Source organism: Neltuma alba, unplaced genomic scaffold, assembly GCF_004799145.2.
Source record: "Neltuma alba isolate B1F8T4 unplaced genomic scaffold, ASM479914v2 tig00005236_pilon, whole genome shotgun sequence".
Lineage (NCBI taxonomy): Eukaryota > Viridiplantae > Streptophyta > Magnoliopsida > Fabales > Fabaceae > Neltuma > Neltuma alba.
In genome coordinates this window covers 44,925-63,510 of record NW_021634029.1, presented here as the reverse complement: position 1 = coordinate 63,510, position 18,586 = coordinate 44,925, and the positions used below count along the sequence as shown (strand labels likewise).

Here is an 18,586-nt window from a genome sequence, read left to right as displayed (position 1 = left end):
TTCATGATCAATTGATTTGTTTTTGGTGTGCATAAAACCCTAATTCCATTTCTGCAAATGACTACATGCTCATTTTTTTGGGGGCATATGAAATGATCATCATTTCAAATGTGACAGGTTTTCGAGATAAGCCCATCCTTGTATGTAGTAGAGTTAAGGAAATCCTATGGAGATTCTTCTGTATATAGACAGGTTCGCCCTCTCACACTGTGTCTCCCTCTTAGTCTCTCGTAGCTTTCGTCTTTGCAAAACCAGATACTGATGTTTATATGCCTGTCTCCTATGATATGATGCAGTTGTGCGAGAAGTTATCAAATGATTTGGGGGTTCCGCCAAGGACCGGAGCGCTCGTAAGTGGATAGGCCTCTGAGAACGGAACTATTAGAAGCCATCCCTTGTATATGTCTTTTCTAGTTTTCTCTCTTGAGAGGTAGCGTAGCCAAGTAGATGAATTAAAGTGTCCATAGCTATGTAGTACGTTATCATGTTGTCAGTTGTAAGCTAGCGATGTGCATTTATACTGTAAAATGGGCTGCAGTTCAAACATTATATTCAAGGAAAAACATTTATTACACCTTTTCTTAGCAAATTTTTCGCCAAATTTATGATATGTAGATCGTAGAGGATTACTTTGAGCAGTCGGTCTGGCGGTGAATAACGGAAATTTTTTGATGTTATATAAAAAATTTTGGTAATAAATATTTAAGTTTTGCTTTAGCTTTTACTCTTGGACGGCATGTTCTTTCTGATCCCCCTGTTGCTGTGTAAAATCTAAGCTGGTAATAAGTTAGGCTCTGTTATGCCTAATTTGCCTTGACCTTGCCCTCTCTGATTGGGCTTTTCTGTAACCCCAAGTGGACTTTTTGTCCCTCACCTGGATTTATCGGGGCTGTCTTTGTAATGATGCCCAAAAGTAGAAGTTCTGCCCAAGTCTGGTCTTATAATCAGATCTCCTGCTTAATTTTTTCACCCATGAAACCAAACTTCATTCAAATGACAAAGCAGGTCAAATTTATTAGGATGTTCAAGTGTGAGTGATTTAAGTTGATGTGACGAGTTACACATCGAATGGCGCTATGATTGATATGTAATATATATATAAAGAAGACTGACGACGCATAAATTTAAATATTAAATTTTGAGTTAAGATATGATATCTTTTCAATATTAATCTGAAAATGGGATTGGCTCTGCTTTCGTCAAGTGACTTCACACTCCAAAAGAAATGGCTCTTTACAGCAAGACTTATAGGATCACTATAATCGAGTATTCAAAATTATTTATTGCGATAATCTTACTCTTCAAGTGTCGAAATCATTGTAATGTCACTTTTGACTAATGGAGAACAAATTGATCATTAATTCTAAATTAACTTTTTAAGTTTATTTTTGTTACTTATTTTTTTTAAATTTTTTAATTTCTTAAAGAGTATTTAAGGGATTGAATAACAATATCTATATAACCAATAATAAATAATACATCGACACATAGAACCTATGATAATATTAGTAGTTGAACATTAATACAAATAAACAAACTTTTTCCCTACTTGATAAATACCTCGTTGGAAAATTGTGTGACACTCTAATCATGACATGTTTCAGTTAAAAAATAGAGGTATCAATTACTTTACATTGTTTTGACCAAAAGGGGGAAAAAAAAAAACTTTACATTGTTGAACCTTGTACTAGCTACTCCTGAATGAATATTTTCAGAGCAAAAATATTATTTAGCCTAAAGTTAATTAATTAACAATCAACGTCAATGTTTATTAGTTACGAGGCAATATTGTAATGATTTTAATATTTGGAAACTTACTTAAATAAATAATTTAGAAAACCCAATTTTTATTGTAAAATAATTTTTTTGCCAACCGTAAAATAATTTAGATACACTTTAATCCTTAGTTATGTTTCATGAAAATTGTAACTTGCTATAAACTTCATGTGAATTGTTATCATTAATATATTGGTAAAGACCATCTGATTTTTGGCATGAATATACTGGCATCCTCAATAGACATACACATATATACTCAATGACATTGAAGACTGATATATATACAGATATATAATATTGATGCTTTATAAATTACAACTAATGATATGTATTTTAATAACACAAATTAATTATCCAATATCTCCTGTGCAATTTTGATTCGCTACTCTTCCTTCATTTCAGTGGTCCATCCGAGGCAAGCTGAAGCTGTCGCCAAATCGGTGAGTTAGGATTTCCTACCTAGTATTTTGGCTAAGAAGCCAGTCGTCGTTTGAGAATTTAGGTGCTTTTTATTTCTAAATCTAATTAATTAGCTAGTTTACTGCCAAGTATAATGGGAGGACCATATTTTCCACATCAATCTTGATATGCCTGATTTTTATTCATAGTAGGAACGAGTGATATGCCTACTTATGGAGATTTTCGATATCACGAGTGAGAAACCGAAGTGCAGAAGCTCAGACCACTAGTCTCAATCGGAAACCGAGAATGATTTCGCTTCACATGCAGGTCCTTCAGCCTAGCTCAGTGAACCATTGCTTGCCAACCCGCTATGGAGTTGAGTCATGCTCATCCATGGCTGAACTCAAGCAACATCATTCCTTCTTCATTAAACTCGGCCTCTCAACTAACAACGATGCCATGGGACGCATAATCAAGTTTTGCTCTTTGTCTTCAAATGGAAATTTCCCCTATGCTGTCCGAGTTTTCTGCACAACTCCAAACCCAGATGTGTTCATCTACAATACCATAATGAAAGGTTATTTGCAGAACCATCTGCCCAGAAATTGCATTCTCTTGTATTCATTGATGCTAGAAGAATCTCTGGTACCCAATAGTTTTACATTCCCATCTGTTATAAGAGCTTGCTGTGTTGATAATGCTATTAAGGAAGGAAAACAAGTGCATGCCCATGTTGTGAAGTTCGGGTTTGGAGCAGATAGTGTCTCCCAGAACAATCTAATTTATATGTACGCGAATTTTAAATCCTTGGATGAAGCTAGAATGGTGTTTGACAAAATGCCTGTTCGAGATGTGGTGTCTTGGACTACTTTGATTACTGGGTATTCTCAATGGGGATTCACTGACGATGCCTTCAATGTGTTTGAACTTATGCCGGAAAGAATTCTGTGTCTTGGAATGCGATGATTGCTTCTTGTGTTCAAAGCAATCGTTTCCAGGAAGCATTTGCTTTGTTTAATAAGATGGAGGAGGAAAAAGTGGAGTTGAATAAGTTTGTCGCCGCTAGTATATTAACTGCTTGTACAGGACTAGGAGCTTTAGAGCAGGGGAAGTGGATACATAAACATATTGAGAAAACTGGGATCGAATTAGACACAAAACTTGCTTCAACGATCATTGACATGTACTGTAAGTGTGGTTGTCCGGAGAAGGCATTTGAAGTTTTCAGTAAATTACCTGAGAAGGGAGTTTCTTCATGGAACTCCATGATTGGAGGGCTTGCAATGCATGGGAAAGGAGAAGATGCAATCAAACTTTTTAGGGATATGGAGAAGGAAATGATTCCCCCTGACTACATAACCTTTGTGAATCTTCTTAGTGCCTGTGCTCATTCAGGACTGGTTGAAGAGGGGCAATACTTCTTCCATTACATGATTAATGTCCACGATATTGAACCCAAGAAAGAGCATTATGGCTGCATGGTTGATCTGCTTGCCAGGGCTGGAATGCTAGAAGAAGCAAGAAACATCATAGATAATATGCCAATGAGTCCTGATGCAAGCATATTAGGTGCCCTTCTTGGAGCTTGTAAAATCCATCATAATGTCGAGTTAGGGCAAAAGATAGGCAAGATGGTTATTGATCTAGAACCTGGAAATAGTGGGCGATATGTGACATTAGCTAACATATATGCCAATGCTGGAAGATGGGAAGATGTTGCTAACATAAGAAAGTTAATGAATGATAGGGGAGTGAAGAAGGAACCAGGTTTCTCCATTATTGAAATGGATGGAGTTATGAATGAGTTCATTGCAGGTGAAATGGCTCATCCTCGTCCGGATCATGTTCAAGCGCAAGCGATATACGCCAAAGCCGAAGAAATGTTGGAATCGATCAGGTTGGCTGGCTACGTTCCTTGCACTGATGCTGTATTGCATGATCTTGTTGAGGAAGAAAGAGAGAATCCCTTGTTCTATCACAGTGAGAAACTTGCAGTCGCTTATGGCTTGTTAAGGACTAAACAAGGTGAAACTCTCCGTATCACCAAGAATTTGAGAATTTGTAGAGATTGTCACCAAGCAATTAAGCTAATCTCCAAGGTTTTTGATCGTGGTATAATAATAAGAGACAGGAACCGGTTCCACCATTTTAGCAACGGAGACTGTTCTTGCAGAGACTATTGGTAACTGCTTGAAGGGATGTGTTGATAGAACTCCTGTATGTCTAGTTTTATGCCTCACTTAAAAGCGGCATGCATAAAGCATAATATGATATATTTATATTACCACATAATATTCTGGCCAAAAGAAATATACTACCACATAATGTAATATCTTCATATTAGCACCTAAGTGCCACAAGCATATTGGTGCATAATTGTTTTTTGGTCAGAGATCTGGCAATACTTTCCAATTGATAATTAGAGACTAATGCTCTCATGATAGATAAATCACCCAAACGAGTTCTGTCTTTTCTAAGAAAATTTTTTCTATACATAAGGCTTGATTCATACTCAGGACGTCATATTTAAGAAACTCAACAATTAGCATGTATCAAGATTTATTTGTTATTTGTGCACAATCTCATTTTGTTTGTAAACTAAATATCAATATATATTTAGTAATAAATTCAACTAAATGTTAATGTGTACTTAATTATAAATTACTATGATATTATTTCAATAGTAGAGAAGAAGAATAAGACCGGTTTATTTATCAATAAAAAATTTGTCCCATGTAAGGTGATTTCTATTTGTAAAATCGGTGAATTATGTAACACTGACTTAGCTCTTACATGGGTTAGTAAGCTTTTCTTTATGAGTAATATTTGATATTTTTCATGAGGAAAAAAGTTCAACTTCTTCTAAAAGAATAAATGGCCCTTTGAGTTTATTAATTAAATTTTCTTTAGACTCGCTGAGTCAACTCAACCAAATTTCCCATTTAAGTAAATCCAATACTAATCGGTAACAACCTCACCAATATGGGTTCTAAAAAGAATCCTGTTTTATGAACATTTTAAAGCCTTTTATTTAGCCAAAAACATGGTGACTTTGGTTTTTTTTTAAAAATATGGAATAACATAAAATAGACCCATGGAATATGTTGTAATTTATTTTGCATAAAATTTATATTATTATTAACTCTGAAAATATTTAAAAGCTAAATAATGATTAAGTATTAGTAAGGAATAAGGATCTCAATTAATTCCCATAAAAAGTACTCAATCTTGTGAAAAATTAAAATTAAAATGAGAAAATGGGATAACACGGCCGGGTCGAGTTGACTCTTGAGCCTCCTCACCCAGCCATCCACTCGCGACTCACGATTCCCAGGCGATTTCGGCTCCTCCTCCGTCTCCGATCAAACTCCGATCATACATACGCCCCTGAAGTTTTCTTCTTCCTCACGAGAAAGCTTCCGATTCCTCAGAATGTTGCTCTCTGAATTCGGAGAAACCTTCAAGTTCTTTGAAACCTTCGGATATATTAGCCTTCACCGTTAGCTGCTCCTATTTTTGTGATTCTTTTTCCATCCCGTCCTGTTCAGATCACGGCCAATATGTTATCTCAGATCGGTAGGATGAAAGGCTATTGCTCGTCATTTTCTGTGGTGATGACACAGATTATAAATTTAATTTAATTCAATGATTTCTTGCTCTTCTCATTTAATGAGTAAATTTCCAGATCATAAATTTCTTTTTCTTCTTCTTCGAACTTTATTCCTCACAATACCGAGATCATCATGAAAGTCAGTTTTTTTTTTTTTTTTGGGGGGCTCTTTTTTCCTCCTTCAAGTTTGAATTTTTAGTTTTCATTTGTTCTCCTGATTATGCCAGAAATATTAGTAGCTGGCTAGCTGCTGACAATTTGAGCTTGAAATTCATGGATTTTTCATTTTCTGAGTTTAGTGGGATGTATGGATTAGCTTGATTAGCTGGAGAACACACGCTTTGGAAAATAAACAATTGTGAATTTTGTTGCTTTTGGTTTGGGTTAATCAGATGCTAATTGCTAGCATCAAACTAACAGAGCTCCAGCAAAGATGTGAAGGAAGAAAACAAAATAAAAATTGTTTGTTCCTCTCTGAAACAGGTAGTAATCTCTCAGATGATTGTGTCATAAGTTTCATGAGTATTGAACCTTGAACTTCTCGTTCAGTTTAATTATTTATTCAATGTTTCAATAATCTATTTCTCTCTAAAGGCTGAAGTTACATTTGGCGCTTGTTCAAATATCCTCTTTAAAAGATGAAAATACTCAGCAACTGCGGAATAAAACTTAAATGGGCCTCAGGAAGAAGGGGTGCTTATACATGGATATGGCCAACTTTTCAGCTCAGTCATCACAGTTGTAATGATTTTTTAAACCTAACCTTTTTGCTGTTCGCTGGCATGTTTCAAAACTTGTCTCTTGCTTATCATCAAAAGAATTGTTTCAAACTGCCTCTCTATACAGCTGTTAATTCATCTCAATGATATAGGCTGTTTTTCCCTATTTAAACGTCTTCCATCTATTGTCTTTATGATTTCTGGCGTGGTTTATGCGTTTTTAATTTTCTGGTTATACTATTTACAGCTCTGAGATCAGTGCAGCAGTTTGCCTGCTCAAATGCATACCATGATCACTGGAACAGGGAAGGCTCTTAGATTGCTGGATATGTTATAATTGTGGGACTTTTATGTTCCTTGGATTCAGCATTCTTTCAGATGTGAGCAGAGGATTTATGTTTTGGGTAAGTATTTGAACTAATGGCTCCAATTCGCTCCACTGGGTTTGTCGATCCTGGTTGGGATCATGGTGTTGCTCAAGATGAGCGAAAGAAGAAGGTCAGATGCAATTACTGTGGGAAAATAGTTAGTGGTGGCATATACAGATTAAAGCAACATCTAGCACGAGTTTCTGGGGAAGTAACTTACTGTGAAAAGGCTCCAGAAGAAGTCTACCTAAAAATGAAGGAAAACCTTGAAGGATGCCGTTCCAATAAGAAACAAAAACAAGTTGAGGCACAAGCATATCTGAAATTCCATTCTAATGATGAGGAAGATGAGGAAGAGCGAGTTGGTTATAGAAACAAAGGGAAGCAATTGATGGTTGATAGAAATGTTTCGGTAAATTTGACTCCTCTTAGATCATTAGGATATGTTGACCCAGGGTGGGAGCATGGCACTGCTCAGGATGAGAGAAAGAAGAAAGTGAAGTGCAATTATTGTGAAAAAGTTGTCAGTGGAGGTATAAATCGGTTTAAACAACATCTGGCAAGGATTCCTGGAGAAGTAGCACCTTGTAAACATGCCCCCGAGGAGGTTTATCTTAAAATAAAAGAGAATATGAAATGGCATCGCACTGGAAGGAGGCATCGACGACCTGAGGCCAAGGACTTTCCAGCTTTCTATTCAAAGTCAGATAATGAAGAGGAAGAAGATGATCAAGTTGATGATGCTCTGCATCATCTGTCCAAGGAAACTATGGTAGATGTTGATAAGAGATTGTCTAAAGATTTAAGAAAGAACTTCAAGGGATTCTCATCTAGTAGTGGTCCTGAACCAGTATTAAGAAGATCAAGATTGGATTCTGTTTATCTGAAAATGCCTAAGAATCAGACGCCTCAAACTTACAAACCACTAAAAGTTAAGACAGGCCCCACTAAAAAATCACGCAAGGAGGTCATTTCCACAATTTGCAAGTTCTTTTATCATGCAGGGGTTCCTTTACAGGCTGCAAACTCCATATACTTTCACAAAATGCTGGAAGTAATTGGTCAATATGGCCAAGGACTGATATGCTCTCCAAGCCAACTTATTTCTGGTCGGTTTCTTCAGGAGGAAATCAATACAATTAAGAATTACCTAGTTGAATACAAGGCTTCTTGGGCGTTTACTGGTTGTTCTATAATGGCAGATAGTTGGAGAGATACTCAGGGTAGGACTTTAATTAACTTTCTGGTTTCTTGCCCTCATGGTGTTTACTTTGTTTCTTCAGTTGATGCCACTAATGTTGTAGAAGATGCATCAAATCTATTTAGGCTTCTAGATGAAGTGGTGGAAGAAATAGGCGAGGAGAATGTAGTGCAGGTATTTTGCTCCTTTTTAATCTTGTGGCATCCTCCTTCATCCTCAATGTCATCTAGTAGCAGTTATTTATCCTTGTTTTTCTTATTCCCCTTTTTGATATAGGTAATTACTGAAAATACCCCCAGCTATAAAGCTGCTGGGAAAATGCTTGAAGAGAGGAGAAGGAACTTATTCTGGACCCCGTGTGCCACCTACTCTATTGATAGGATGCTTGAAGATTTTATGAAGATAAAATGTGTTGGAGAGTGCATGGAAAAGGGCCAAAAAATTACGAAGCTCATATACAATCAAATATGGTTGTTAAATCTCATGAAGAATGAATTTACTCAGGGACAGGAGCTTCTGAAGCCAGCTGGCACCCGATATGCCTCTAGCTTTGCTACATTACAAAGCTTGCTGGATCATCGGGTTGGTCTGAGACGAATGTTCACATCAAACAAATGGATTTCATCTAGGTTCTCCAGCACAATCGAAGGAAAAGAGGTGGAAAAAATTATCTTGAATGTTACTTTCTGGAAGAAAATGCAATACGTCAGGAAGTCAGTAGACCCAATAATGCAAGTACTCCAAAAGCTTTACAGTGGCGAAAGCTTGTCAATGCCATACATATACAATGACATGTACAGGGCTAAACTTGCAATCAAAGCCCTTCACGGTGATGATGCTCGTAAATATGAACCATTTTGGAAGGTGATAGACAACCACGGGAACTCTCTTTTCTATCACCCTCTTTATTTGGCTGCATACTTCTTAAATCCATCATACCGATATCGTACAGATTTTGTGGCGGTATGTGAGAGTGTTGAATATTTCCTATGACAGCAAATCTTTTCTTCAATTTTTCAACTGAAGTAAATTATTATTATTATTTTTTTATATGACTAGCATTCTGAGGTAGTACGTGGACTTAATGAATGCATTGTGCGGCTGGAGCCAGATAATATGAGACGGATTTCAGCATCAATGCAGGTAAGATATCCTTGGTGATATTTTTGTATGATGACAAAATTAATAGGAGCTTCCTTACTATCATTCTTTTCCCCAGATTTCTGATTATAATTCTGCGAAGGCTGATCTTGGAACTGAATTGGCAATTAGCACTAGAACAGAGCTTGAACCAGGTAAGCTGCTACTTTTCCTTCTAAAAGTTTCTTGTGCAGATTCCTTTATACGCATGGATGGATATGCTTGATTATTTCCATTAGATTAACTTTGAGTTGATTTGTTCTTCTTTTCTACATCCCCAGCTGCTTGGTGGCAACAACATGGAATAAGTTGCTTAGAACTGCAAAGAATAGCTGTGCGCATACTAAGTCAGACATGTTCATCCTTTGGGTGTGAGCATGATTGGAGTATATATGATCAGATATATAGTAAAAGGTGTAATCGTTTATCACAGAAGAAACTGAATGATCTCATCTATGTTCACTACAACTTGCGACTTAGAGAATGCCAATTAAGAAAAAGGTGCAAGGACTCGAGCTCTGTCTCTCTTGACACTGCTCTGCAAGAGACTCTGCTTGAGGACTGGATATTTGATGCGGACCTACAGAGTGCAAGTGGTGATAAGGTACCCAGTTTGAACAGTTTTATATAACTTTCTCAAGTTCTTGTGTTTTTGGGGGGTGGAAGTGAACTTGCTTGGGTGTTAATAAAGCTTTAATCAGAGGCCCATTGCATAATTCCTGCTTTAAAAAAGTGCCAAGTGAAGTCATACCATGCTTTGTGGCATACCATGTGTTAACTTTGCATTGTTGCTGTCATTCATGCAACTTGGAATAAGTTTTTGTGTTCAAAATACCTGACCATCAAGGTTTCATTTCTCCTCAGCAGTGAAGCTTCTGGCATTAATAGTGTATTGAATTCTTTGCCTTCATTTTAGGTCATCGGTTTTGGAGGCGAACAAGACGATGAATGCGAAAATGATTCGATTGATTATGAAGATGGAGCTGCAAGGCCTGTGAAGGAATGCCTTGAGCTGGTTGCCATAGGGGATGTAGAATCATTGGATGTAGATCATGCTAACATGGATGCTGCCACCGACGATGAATCTGATCTGAATTATTTTGATGATGATCTGAGCGAGTAATCAGGTTACATGTATCATTGGTTATTAGCACCTACAAATATGCTGTGAAGAAAAATATGAACGCCTTTCTCCTCATAAGCCATGTATTGAATATCTATTTTTATCTATTGAGAGCAAAATCAGTTACAGATGGAATCTGTCCTCTTTGCTTTATCCCTTTCTGGCTCAAACTACCTCCTTGCAGAAGTCATGGTGTCTGAAGAAGGCTGACAACACGCCACAAGTGTAATAATAAAGATTAAGATTAAGGAGGTGTTTGGGTGATTAAGAAATATGAAATAAATATATGAAAGGAGTTTTGTCTGAAAGAATTTTTTAACAGTGCTTTTGTTAGAATCCAAACACCCCTTAAATCTTTATGAGATATATACTCAAAACCAATTTATACATTGTCATCAACTTGTGACTTTATGACTCGTGATTAAAATATCTCAACTCAACGTCGTATATATTAGGACGAATCACAGAGTAACAAATTATTAATTTCATTTTCTATGCTTTATGGTGTGCTCCGCAAAATAAAAAGAAATATTAAAAGATACAAAATTCCTTTTTGTTAACACTATCAGCTACATAAAACTAGCGAGAAATTCTGATTCAAGTCTCATCAAGTTTTTTAAAAAAAAAAAATAGCGAAAATGAATTTCCATCCGAAAGAATGCTATACAACAAGGAATCTGGAAATAACAAAAAAATCACCAGATTCAACCAAGAGGGAGGAGAGAAGACTTCAGCATCTTGAGTCCTGGGCAAAATCCCATCCAATTTTAAACGAGAATTTGCTTAAATATGTTTTGTTTTTAATCTCAACTCAAATTTCATAATTAGGTGAGCCCATTCTCTCATCCAATGTAAAAGTGTGTGTTTAATCACCCTTGTTAAATCTTCCTTTCCAGTGCTAGTAAGTTTCTAAAAATAAAATTAGACTCTTATTTAATCGAATCAAATTGGGCGGAAGTAATCCTATTTGCTTGTAAATGATTAGCTGAAACGCAGTGCAGTCCTTCTAAAATGGGCCCATTGGATCTTTTAATCAGCCCAAACCTAAGCCCATATCTTTTTATAAGCTCGGATGTTGCAGAATTTGGAAGAATTGCTTGTGCCGTAGTTTTCTTCACCTAAGTCGTCCGCCGGACAGGATGCCGGAGAGCGACCCAGTGGTTGGCCTCTCGTGGCAACCTAAGTTGCCTATTCTATCTTCTTCTTCGAAGGCAGCAAATGTTTCTCAGAGCAAATCTCAACCCGAGGCCAGTAGTAGCGCTATCTGGAAACCCAACTCCGAGCTTGTTGATGGCCTCTTCGTTCCGCCCAGCGACCCCAAAAAATTGAATAAGTTACTCAGAAAGCAAGTTAAAGACACAGCGGGAAAAAATTGGTATACTTCCATTCCGACTACATATTATGTTCTAAATCCTTCTGTATTACTTTGTTATTCCTTTTTTAATCATTGTGATTCATATTTCCTCTTTTGCTTAGGCTTAACTTGGTTATATATACTTGTGATTTGAGACGGAAATTATCGTGTTTTCCTTTTCTTGTTTTCCCCTTTCGTATCTTTGTCAGGTTCGATATGCCTGCTCAAACCATGACCCCCGAGTTGGAGAAAGATCTGAAGCTATTGAAGGTTCTGTTATTTTTAATTTTTGATATCTTCTTTTCTTTTTGATCTGATGTATGGTAGATGTTATGTTATTATAGCCTTCATACTTTTTAAAAGGAATGGTATATGTTGATGGTTACAGTTGAGGGGTGCCATTGATCCCAAACGGCACTACAAGAAGGGTGATTCAAAATCAAAAACGTTACCCAAATATTTCCAGGCAAGTCAATGTTTGCACTAAATAGATAGCCGCAGAATTTATATAACTCGTGGCATCAATGTTATATAACTTGTGCGTTTATATCATTTGAACATTATCAGGTGGGAACAGTTGTGGAGTCTTCAGAGGACTTCTTCTCAGCAAGATTGACAAAGAAGGAGAGAAAGGCAACACTTGCTGATGAGCTGCTTTCTGATCCTGCCTTTTCAGCTTACAGGTAAGCTACACAATGTCTATTTGTCTTCATGGAATGATCTTGCAAGACTTATTGTCTTCATTTTGTATGCATGCTGCGGTGAGTTTACACATGGATATATCAAGATTCACAGCTATAATTTAAATATCAGAATCCATTTGGGAAAATGCAAGTGACACTCGTGTGATCAAAAGTTTGTCAGTTAGAGGGGGAATGGGTATGTAAAATTATATTTTTGTAGATGCTCCACTGCAACATTCAACACGCACTGAACAGTGTCTTGTACCATTATAAGGCCCTGTTTGCCATCACAATTAAAATCACTTATAAGCAGATTTTACGCAAGTCGAGACAAAATTTTTCTCACATATTTACTTCGTATTCTATAAATAACAATTAAAAAGTTACTTATAAGTTATTGCAAACGGACCCTAAGTTGGATTGCTGAAGGTGCGGCTGTTAAGCCTTTAAAATGGTGTGAGCATGTGGGCACTTCTGGTAACGTGTTTTTTTTTTGAAGAAAGCACCATACAATGCTATGGCATTAAATGAATGATACATCTGAAGAGTTGATTGTTGATAGGGTAAAATGGCATCATTGCAATTAATGTAGCCAAACTCGGTAAAATAAGGCTTGTCTTAGTCATTGTTTCAGTCTCCTTTTTTTGGGTTCCATCTCCCATTACACTCGCACCTTTTGTTGTACAAAGGTAGCGTTCTTGGTGTTTTTCCCCTTTTTTTTTGGGCTTATGATTTTTCTCCCTTTTGGTCTTTCTCGGTTTAAGAGGAGTGGAGGGCAAGTCTTTACGCACGGAATGGGTTATTTGTTTCACATTTAAAAGAAAAAATTCTCTTGCATCACGCTTGATGATGGATAATGGTTAGGCACATGGATAACATTTCTACTTTGTTTGCATGGTGCCCAAGTATACCACCTCTTGTATTTTTTGTCCGAAATAAAAAAGAAAGAGGCCTCTCTTAGATAAAGTTCAGATAATTAGCTGGTTAAACATTTGAAGATAAGTACTTAAAGACGGAGTTGCGCATTCAAAGGGTAGGCTTTCTCTTATGCTTGCTTGGTTATTTACTCTTTGGTTGTTTATCATTTACTTTAGGAAGCGGAAGGTTCGAGAGATTGAAGATGAAAAGCGACCAGGTGGAAATAACAAGTGGAAGATAAAGGGTCAGAATACACGCGTGCGTGCCAAGGAAAGAAGGGTCAAGAAAAGAAGGGATTAATGAATTGCCACCATTTCGAAATTAGACATTAAATGTTTCAATGGCATTAAAAAGAACACCATGGTGCTCTTATCATGAAGCAGCACGAAAGGATCTTAGCTCTTGAGATTTTGTGCCCCTCCTGGGATGGTTAAAAAGTCAAAGGTAGGGACATGAATAGCAAAGCATTCCTTCTTGTACGTAGATACAATAGTATTTTGGCCTCTTCAAGGTAGATGCAATAGTTACTGACTGCTATGAAAAATATCATAACTTATCTGGTATATCGAATTTATTTAAACTAGGCCTACGATGCCTGCCGTTTCTTTGGTATTATTTTGTCTTGCTTAATGTTTTCTCAAAAGCACTGTTATGTTTTATTTTAGAACTAGGAGAAGGGCAAGCCGCAGGGTATTCCGTTGTCCTTCTTTGCCCCCGTTGGCATCCCTATGTTACATTATTTTAACAACGGAGTTTTGTTTACCATTGAAATCTGAATTAGCTGGCCAAAAACGTATATATATCAGGATCCTACATAATTTTATTGAAGTTTAGTTCGTCGGTATTTAGATAGCATATAACTAAGATGACATCAAGGTGTTTTTTTTCTCTCTCTTTCTTTTCTTTTTTTCCGGTTGCATAACACAGTAACCATTGCACGTGTAACTGGGGCTGATCGAATTTTCTCTCTCTCCAAACTACTGGAAACAACTTCAGAGAAATGAATACTTTCAATCACTACAAATTAAATCATATTAAATTGTCCTTTCCATCCGCCTCCGGTTGATCACAATCGCTTGGGTGTTTGGGGTTGCTGGACCCACGCTTTTAAAATTTTCAGTATCGGACTAATTAATTGATAGGTTCCAAACATCGCATCTTTCCCCCGAATTCTGTTTCTGAAAAATATCCTAATCCCAACAACCTTTTGTTTCTGAAAACTAGCAATCATATCAACGCCAAATACGACAGAAATTCTATTTCCGATAGAAATTGGGCAACTGCCAAAAGCTCGATGTAACGGGAACGAGAGAATCATTTCTCATGCATAATCGTCGAGCATTGTATAATGTCATATCTACAAGAAAATTACCGATTAGAAGAATGGAAGATTGACAGTAAATTTGTTATTTTCTGGAGTCACAATCCTTTTATCTTGCAAAGTGCTTCCTCCAGTAACTTGTGGTAACTTGGAGTTAGGAGGAACCAGAATAATTACTTTCAGGGCAAAGGTTCCTGAGAACCACCCAAACGAGATAAATGCAGATACGCATCGGTCCCTGCGAATAGACAACCAGAACAGTATTAGAACTCTCAATTGTTGAAGCAAGCACAAATGAGCACTTATATGTCTATCTTATCTTTGGCTCTTGGGGCACATCCATCGGATCTGTCTCAATTTTCCCAAGAAAAACGACTAATGCATGACTGACTAACACAAGGAATAGAAAAACTTTGCATTGAATATGATACTTGCTGTCATACTAATAAAAGTCCTGAGGTTAATAGAATTATGCTATTACTCATGCTTATACCCAACTACCGAGCTGTATTGCTAAAATAAGCAATTAAACAACTTTCATAAGGTCCATGGGATCATTTACAATACGTCAAATTAATGGCATCAGATCTAATGGCCAACAGTCCAACACAGGAGGTGCATATTTGCTGCGAGAACTGAGTAGAAACTACAATAGTTGGACATAGCTGTATCGTATTTAATTGCAATCAGATCAGATCTCAATATGTACCGTATCCCCCAATTTATTATCCAGTGAATACATAAAAAGTTGCGATACAGAACTATAGCAGAATACTGAAAGGAAATCTGAATGAAATATATTGCAGAAGACAACTAGAAATAATTTTGCTGATTTACTTACCATATCCTTCCATAGAGATGATTTGAAGATCACCCCCAAAGTACCGAGCATACAAGCGGCTAATAGGAAGACCATATCCATATCCAGCCATTGTCACAGCATTAGCTGTTCCAATATCTGAATGCTCATCCAATGGGTTTCTAGCAGTACTGTAGAGATATGTAAAAATTTTGGGAAGGCCACTTCTTGGAATTCCACCTCCCTCATCTGAAACCTACAATACCAACCACACCACCTTAACGAGGCAATTTCATGCTGGCACGTTAAACCATCCTTTACAAAAGGCCAAAAGCGGATGATTGTGCTTATTAAGATATGGACACAAAGTACCTTTATGGTAACATCCTCTTCCCCATCAGCCACTATTATTCTGATGGGAGGGGCAACTTTGTCAGAATCCATAAATCGCTCTTGGACAGCACGCAGTGAGTTCTTAACCAGCTCGAATACCATAAGATGCAAGTGAGCGGGAACATACCTGTTAAAAAGACATGAACAAACTATAAAGAAAAGGAACAGAAACAACTTCTTAGCTACAAGTCAGAATGGTATAACCACTCTAAAGTAAGAACCGAACCAAAACGAGAAAAAAAGAAGGGGAAAGAGACATAAGGTTGGAAAAGGAAATGACAAAAAATAACATCAAAATCAAAATAAATGGCTTCAGGAAGGTAAGAACTAAGAATCAAGTTACTCACGGAAAAGTAAAACCAGGATCCCCATAAATCTGAACATCTGGGGCACTGCCATATTCACGATAACATATAACACGAGCATCTTCACTAGCAGTCCTTGCCACCTCCATCGGAGACATTTTTGTATGAATATAACCTACAACATGCGGAGCAGGATTGGGATTGTGCAACTCAACGTGCTGCCCTATATCCCACGACGCACAGATTGAGTTTAGTGGTTAGACCGACAACTTAAATCACTAGACTCAAAGAAGCCAGGTAAAGTGTTGTGTGAACTCACCAATAAGCATACGGATTCCAATTCTTGACATGTAGAAGCGATCAAGGAACTGCTGAATATCATCAAGATCTTCATAAACTATCTTTGGATCCATGCCTTTCTTTAACTGTTGAATGCCTAATGCCATTGTGGGCACCACATTGTTGTGTCTCACCTTGATGGCCTTAATCATTTCAGTGAATTCTTTCTCATCATTCATATTCTTGATCTCAGGAAAAGTTCTGAGATCACGGAAGGAATCTAAGTACCAATCTCGGACCTAAAAACAAAAAATTTAGCACATAGTTCAAAGATCAACTGGCTTTTTTTTTTTTGGGGGGGGGGGGGGTTCCATATAAAAGGAAAACAAGTTTTGCACCACATGCCTACTTTTATTGAATGAAAGTTGGTAAACTTCCGGAAACCACGACTTTAAAAGCTAGAGGGTTAAAGACCAATGAAAATTATTAAAAATCAAAGGAATAGTAACATTCCATTTTTGTCAGTATAAGCATTCAGTCATAGTAGAATGAAACAAACGTGAATTCATATAGAATAATAATTTATACTGTTCTAAGCAAAGAGTATTATGCAGCTTGCCCAGCTTATCTCGAGGATATAAAACCTTTGATTTCAAATTTTAAATGGACATTTAAGATCTGCAACTCATAAAGTTCCATCCAAGTCAAAAACCGTAATCAGCAAAATAATAATAATAAGGTTCAGCAAAGTTTCCCATCTAGCCCATGTTAAAGGCACTCGAGTTCCTTGAAACCAAGTTGAACTTCACATACTCAATTATTCACATGTCAATTGCAAAGACCAGGAAACTATATTACATTATTAACTAAAATACGAATTAATTTTTTTATTGAAAATATCACTTCCGCAAATTCGCAGATAGTTAATCTCTCAATTCTCACGACTCAGTCAGTAAAGAAAAATAAGACCAATAAATTAGTAAAATGAACTACACAAACAGAATTACCTCGTAAGCAAGGGGAAGGGGTTCTGATTAATGAAATTCACAAGAAAACGGAACATTCAATGTAGGAAGAGAGAAGAAATAAAGAGACAGAACAAGCAGTAACCTTCAGGACAGCAGGTTTTTCAGATAATCCATATGGAAGCCTCTCGAGCTCAATAGCTCTTCTAGCAATCCTAATGGGAAGCTCCTTGTGAAGGAACTGAGCGGAAATCAGCAAATTCCTATCAGTGGGTTTGGACCCAAATTCCATCATATACCTCAAGCTCACCCCCGTCTGCTTCAAACAACTCCATCTGTGAACGTCCTCGATCAATCCCTTGGAAAAGGATTGGCAGGCCTTCTTAGCCGCCATCGCTCAGTTCTGTAGCCAAGAACAAGAACAGAAAGGTCCAGTTTGGGTAACGATAACGAATCGGAGCAGCAACAATCAGCATGCAAGCCAAGTACTACAGAATGCAAAAATGACATAGATAAACACGAAAGAATCCCCAATTGCGAGGAAAGGAGAAAGAGAAAGAGTCCCCTCCCGCAGAGGGAGAAATTGACAGGTGACGAAGATGAGTCCTCAAAAAGAAACTATGGTTAGATTTTAACCATACACGGACAAATTGAAATTTCCTTATTCCGGAGATCAGTATTAATTGATGATCGATGATGATGGTTTATGAAGCCGGAAAAACTGTAAGGCTCTGTTGCAAAAAATGTTCCAATTCCAAGTCTTCTAATTTCAAAATGCCTAATTCCCAATCCCCCTTTTCAAGAGGGATCCCTGTAAAAATCAGCACAGCGGCCCGGCTCACCACGTGATCATTCAGATTCTTGAGGATGACATGATTTGACAAGTGGTTCCAAAAGGAGTAGTACACGTGTCAAGGAAGGAGGCTATTTCGGGTCTTTCACCCCCCCCAACACCCGGGTTACGTCGTTTCGGATTTTAACCCGTCGGGAAATGATCGCCGGAGCCTGACAAAAGAAGAAGGGTGTGTTTGGCAAGCATCCCAAACCATGGTTTGAGAAAAATGTTAGCCAAACACCCTTAAAAAAATCAAAACCATGGTTTGGGTTCAAAACCATGGTTTTGGAAAAAGCAGAAATTTTTTACTATTGGAGAAAAAAGTGAGAGTGTGAGAGCCTATATGATATGTATCTTGTTTTTTTTTATAAACATATTTTTTATAAACATAT

At 37.2% G+C, this 18,586-nt stretch overlaps 3 protein-coding genes and 1 pseudogene across 6 annotated transcripts; 3 read left to right on the top strand and 1 right to left on the bottom strand.

Moving 5' to 3' along the window:
• The first annotated feature begins 2,369 nt into the window (after positions 1 to 2,369).
• LOC114747172 (pentatricopeptide repeat-containing protein At5g66520-like) lies at positions 2,370 to 4,633 on the top strand (annotated as a pseudogene).
• Positions 4,634 to 5,465: 832 nt separating this feature from the next.
• On the top strand, positions 5,466 to 10,477 carry LOC114747174 (uncharacterized). 4 transcript variants are annotated; one of them, XM_028935465.1, is made up of 7 exons: positions 5,466 to 5,757; positions 6,758 to 8,253; positions 8,356 to 9,042; positions 9,139 to 9,222; positions 9,299 to 9,374; positions 9,501 to 9,823; positions 10,136 to 10,477. In XM_028935465.1, the coding sequence occupies exons 2-7, from the start codon at positions 6,931 to 6,933 to the stop codon at positions 10,340 to 10,342; spliced, it is 2,700 nt and encodes an 899-aa protein (XP_028791298.1). In that variant the 5' UTR covers positions 5,466 to 5,757; positions 6,758 to 6,930; the 3' UTR covers positions 10,343 to 10,477. The 4 variants fall into 4 exon arrangements, with proteins under 4 accessions (XP_028791298.1, XP_028791301.1, XP_028791299.1 ...); XM_028935468.1 differs by having other exon boundaries at positions 5,466 to 5,792; XM_028935466.1 differs by lacking the exon at positions 5,466 to 5,757 and adding an exon at positions 6,007 to 6,532.
• Positions 10,478 to 11,440: 963 nt separating this feature from the next.
• Positions 11,441 to 13,927, top strand: LOC114747173 (rRNA-processing protein fcf2-like). The gene is made up of 5 exons (XM_028935464.1): positions 11,441 to 11,717; positions 11,906 to 11,966; positions 12,085 to 12,162; positions 12,264 to 12,379; positions 13,474 to 13,927. Exons 1-5 carry the CDS (start codon positions 11,482 to 11,484, stop codon positions 13,595 to 13,597), a joined length of 615 nt encoding a protein of 204 aa, XP_028791297.1. The 5' UTR covers positions 11,441 to 11,481; the 3' UTR covers positions 13,598 to 13,927.
• Positions 13,928 to 14,534: 607 nt separating this feature from the next.
• LOC114747168 (pyruvate dehydrogenase (acetyl-transferring) kinase, mitochondrial) lies at positions 14,535 to 18,074 on the bottom strand. The gene is made up of 6 exons (XM_028935460.1): positions 17,505 to 18,074; positions 16,435 to 16,693; positions 16,158 to 16,338; positions 15,790 to 15,937; positions 15,460 to 15,673; positions 14,535 to 14,856 (listed from the first exon to the last, which is right to left on the bottom strand). The coding sequence occupies exons 1-6, from the start codon at positions 17,751 to 17,753 to the stop codon at positions 14,798 to 14,800; spliced, it is 1,110 nt and encodes a 369-aa protein (XP_028791293.1). The 5' UTR covers positions 17,754 to 18,074; the 3' UTR covers positions 14,535 to 14,797.
• Between the last annotated feature and the right edge of the window lie 512 nt (positions 18,075 to 18,586).

What these genes read in the sequence shown, in the direction of transcription:
- LOC114747173 (XM_028935464.1), top strand. Translation starts at nt 11,482, where the DNA reads ATGCCGGAGAGCGACCCAGTGGTTGGCCTCTCGTGGCAACCTAAGTTG. An exon ending in AAGATCTGAAGCTATTGAAG is followed by an intron (nt 11,967 to 12,084) that starts GTTCTGTTATTT and finishes TGATGGTTACAG; the next exon opens with TTGAGGGGTGCCATTGATCC. An exon ending in CCTGCCTTTTCAGCTTACAG is followed by an intron (nt 12,380 to 13,473) that starts GTAAGCTACACA and finishes CATTTACTTTAG; the next exon opens with GAAGCGGAAGGTTCGAGAGA.
- LOC114747174 (XM_028935465.1), top strand. Translation starts at nt 6,931, where the DNA reads ATGGCTCCAATTCGCTCCACTGGGTTTGTCGATCCTGGTTGGGATCAT. An exon ending in GCGAGGAGAATGTAGTGCAG is followed by an intron (nt 8,254 to 8,355) that starts GTATTTTGCTCC and finishes TTTTTGATATAG; the next exon opens with GTAATTACTGAAAATACCCC. An exon ending in GGATTTCAGCATCAATGCAG is followed by an intron (nt 9,223 to 9,298) that starts GTAAGATATCCT and finishes TCTTTTCCCCAG; the next exon opens with ATTTCTGATTATAATTCTGC.
- LOC114747168 (XM_028935460.1), bottom strand. Translation starts at nt 17,753, where the DNA reads ATGGCGGCTAAGAAGGCCTGCCAATCCTTTTCCAAGGGATTGATCGAG. An exon ending in GATCCTGGTTTTACTTTTCC is followed by an intron (nt 15,938 to 16,157) that starts GTGAGTAACTTG and finishes TCTTTTTAACAG; the next exon opens with GTATGTTCCCGCTCACTTGC. An exon ending in CATCTCTATGGAAGGATATG is followed by an intron (nt 14,857 to 15,459) that starts GTAAGTAAATCA and finishes GTCTATTCGCAG; the next exon opens with GGACCGATGCGTATCTGCAT.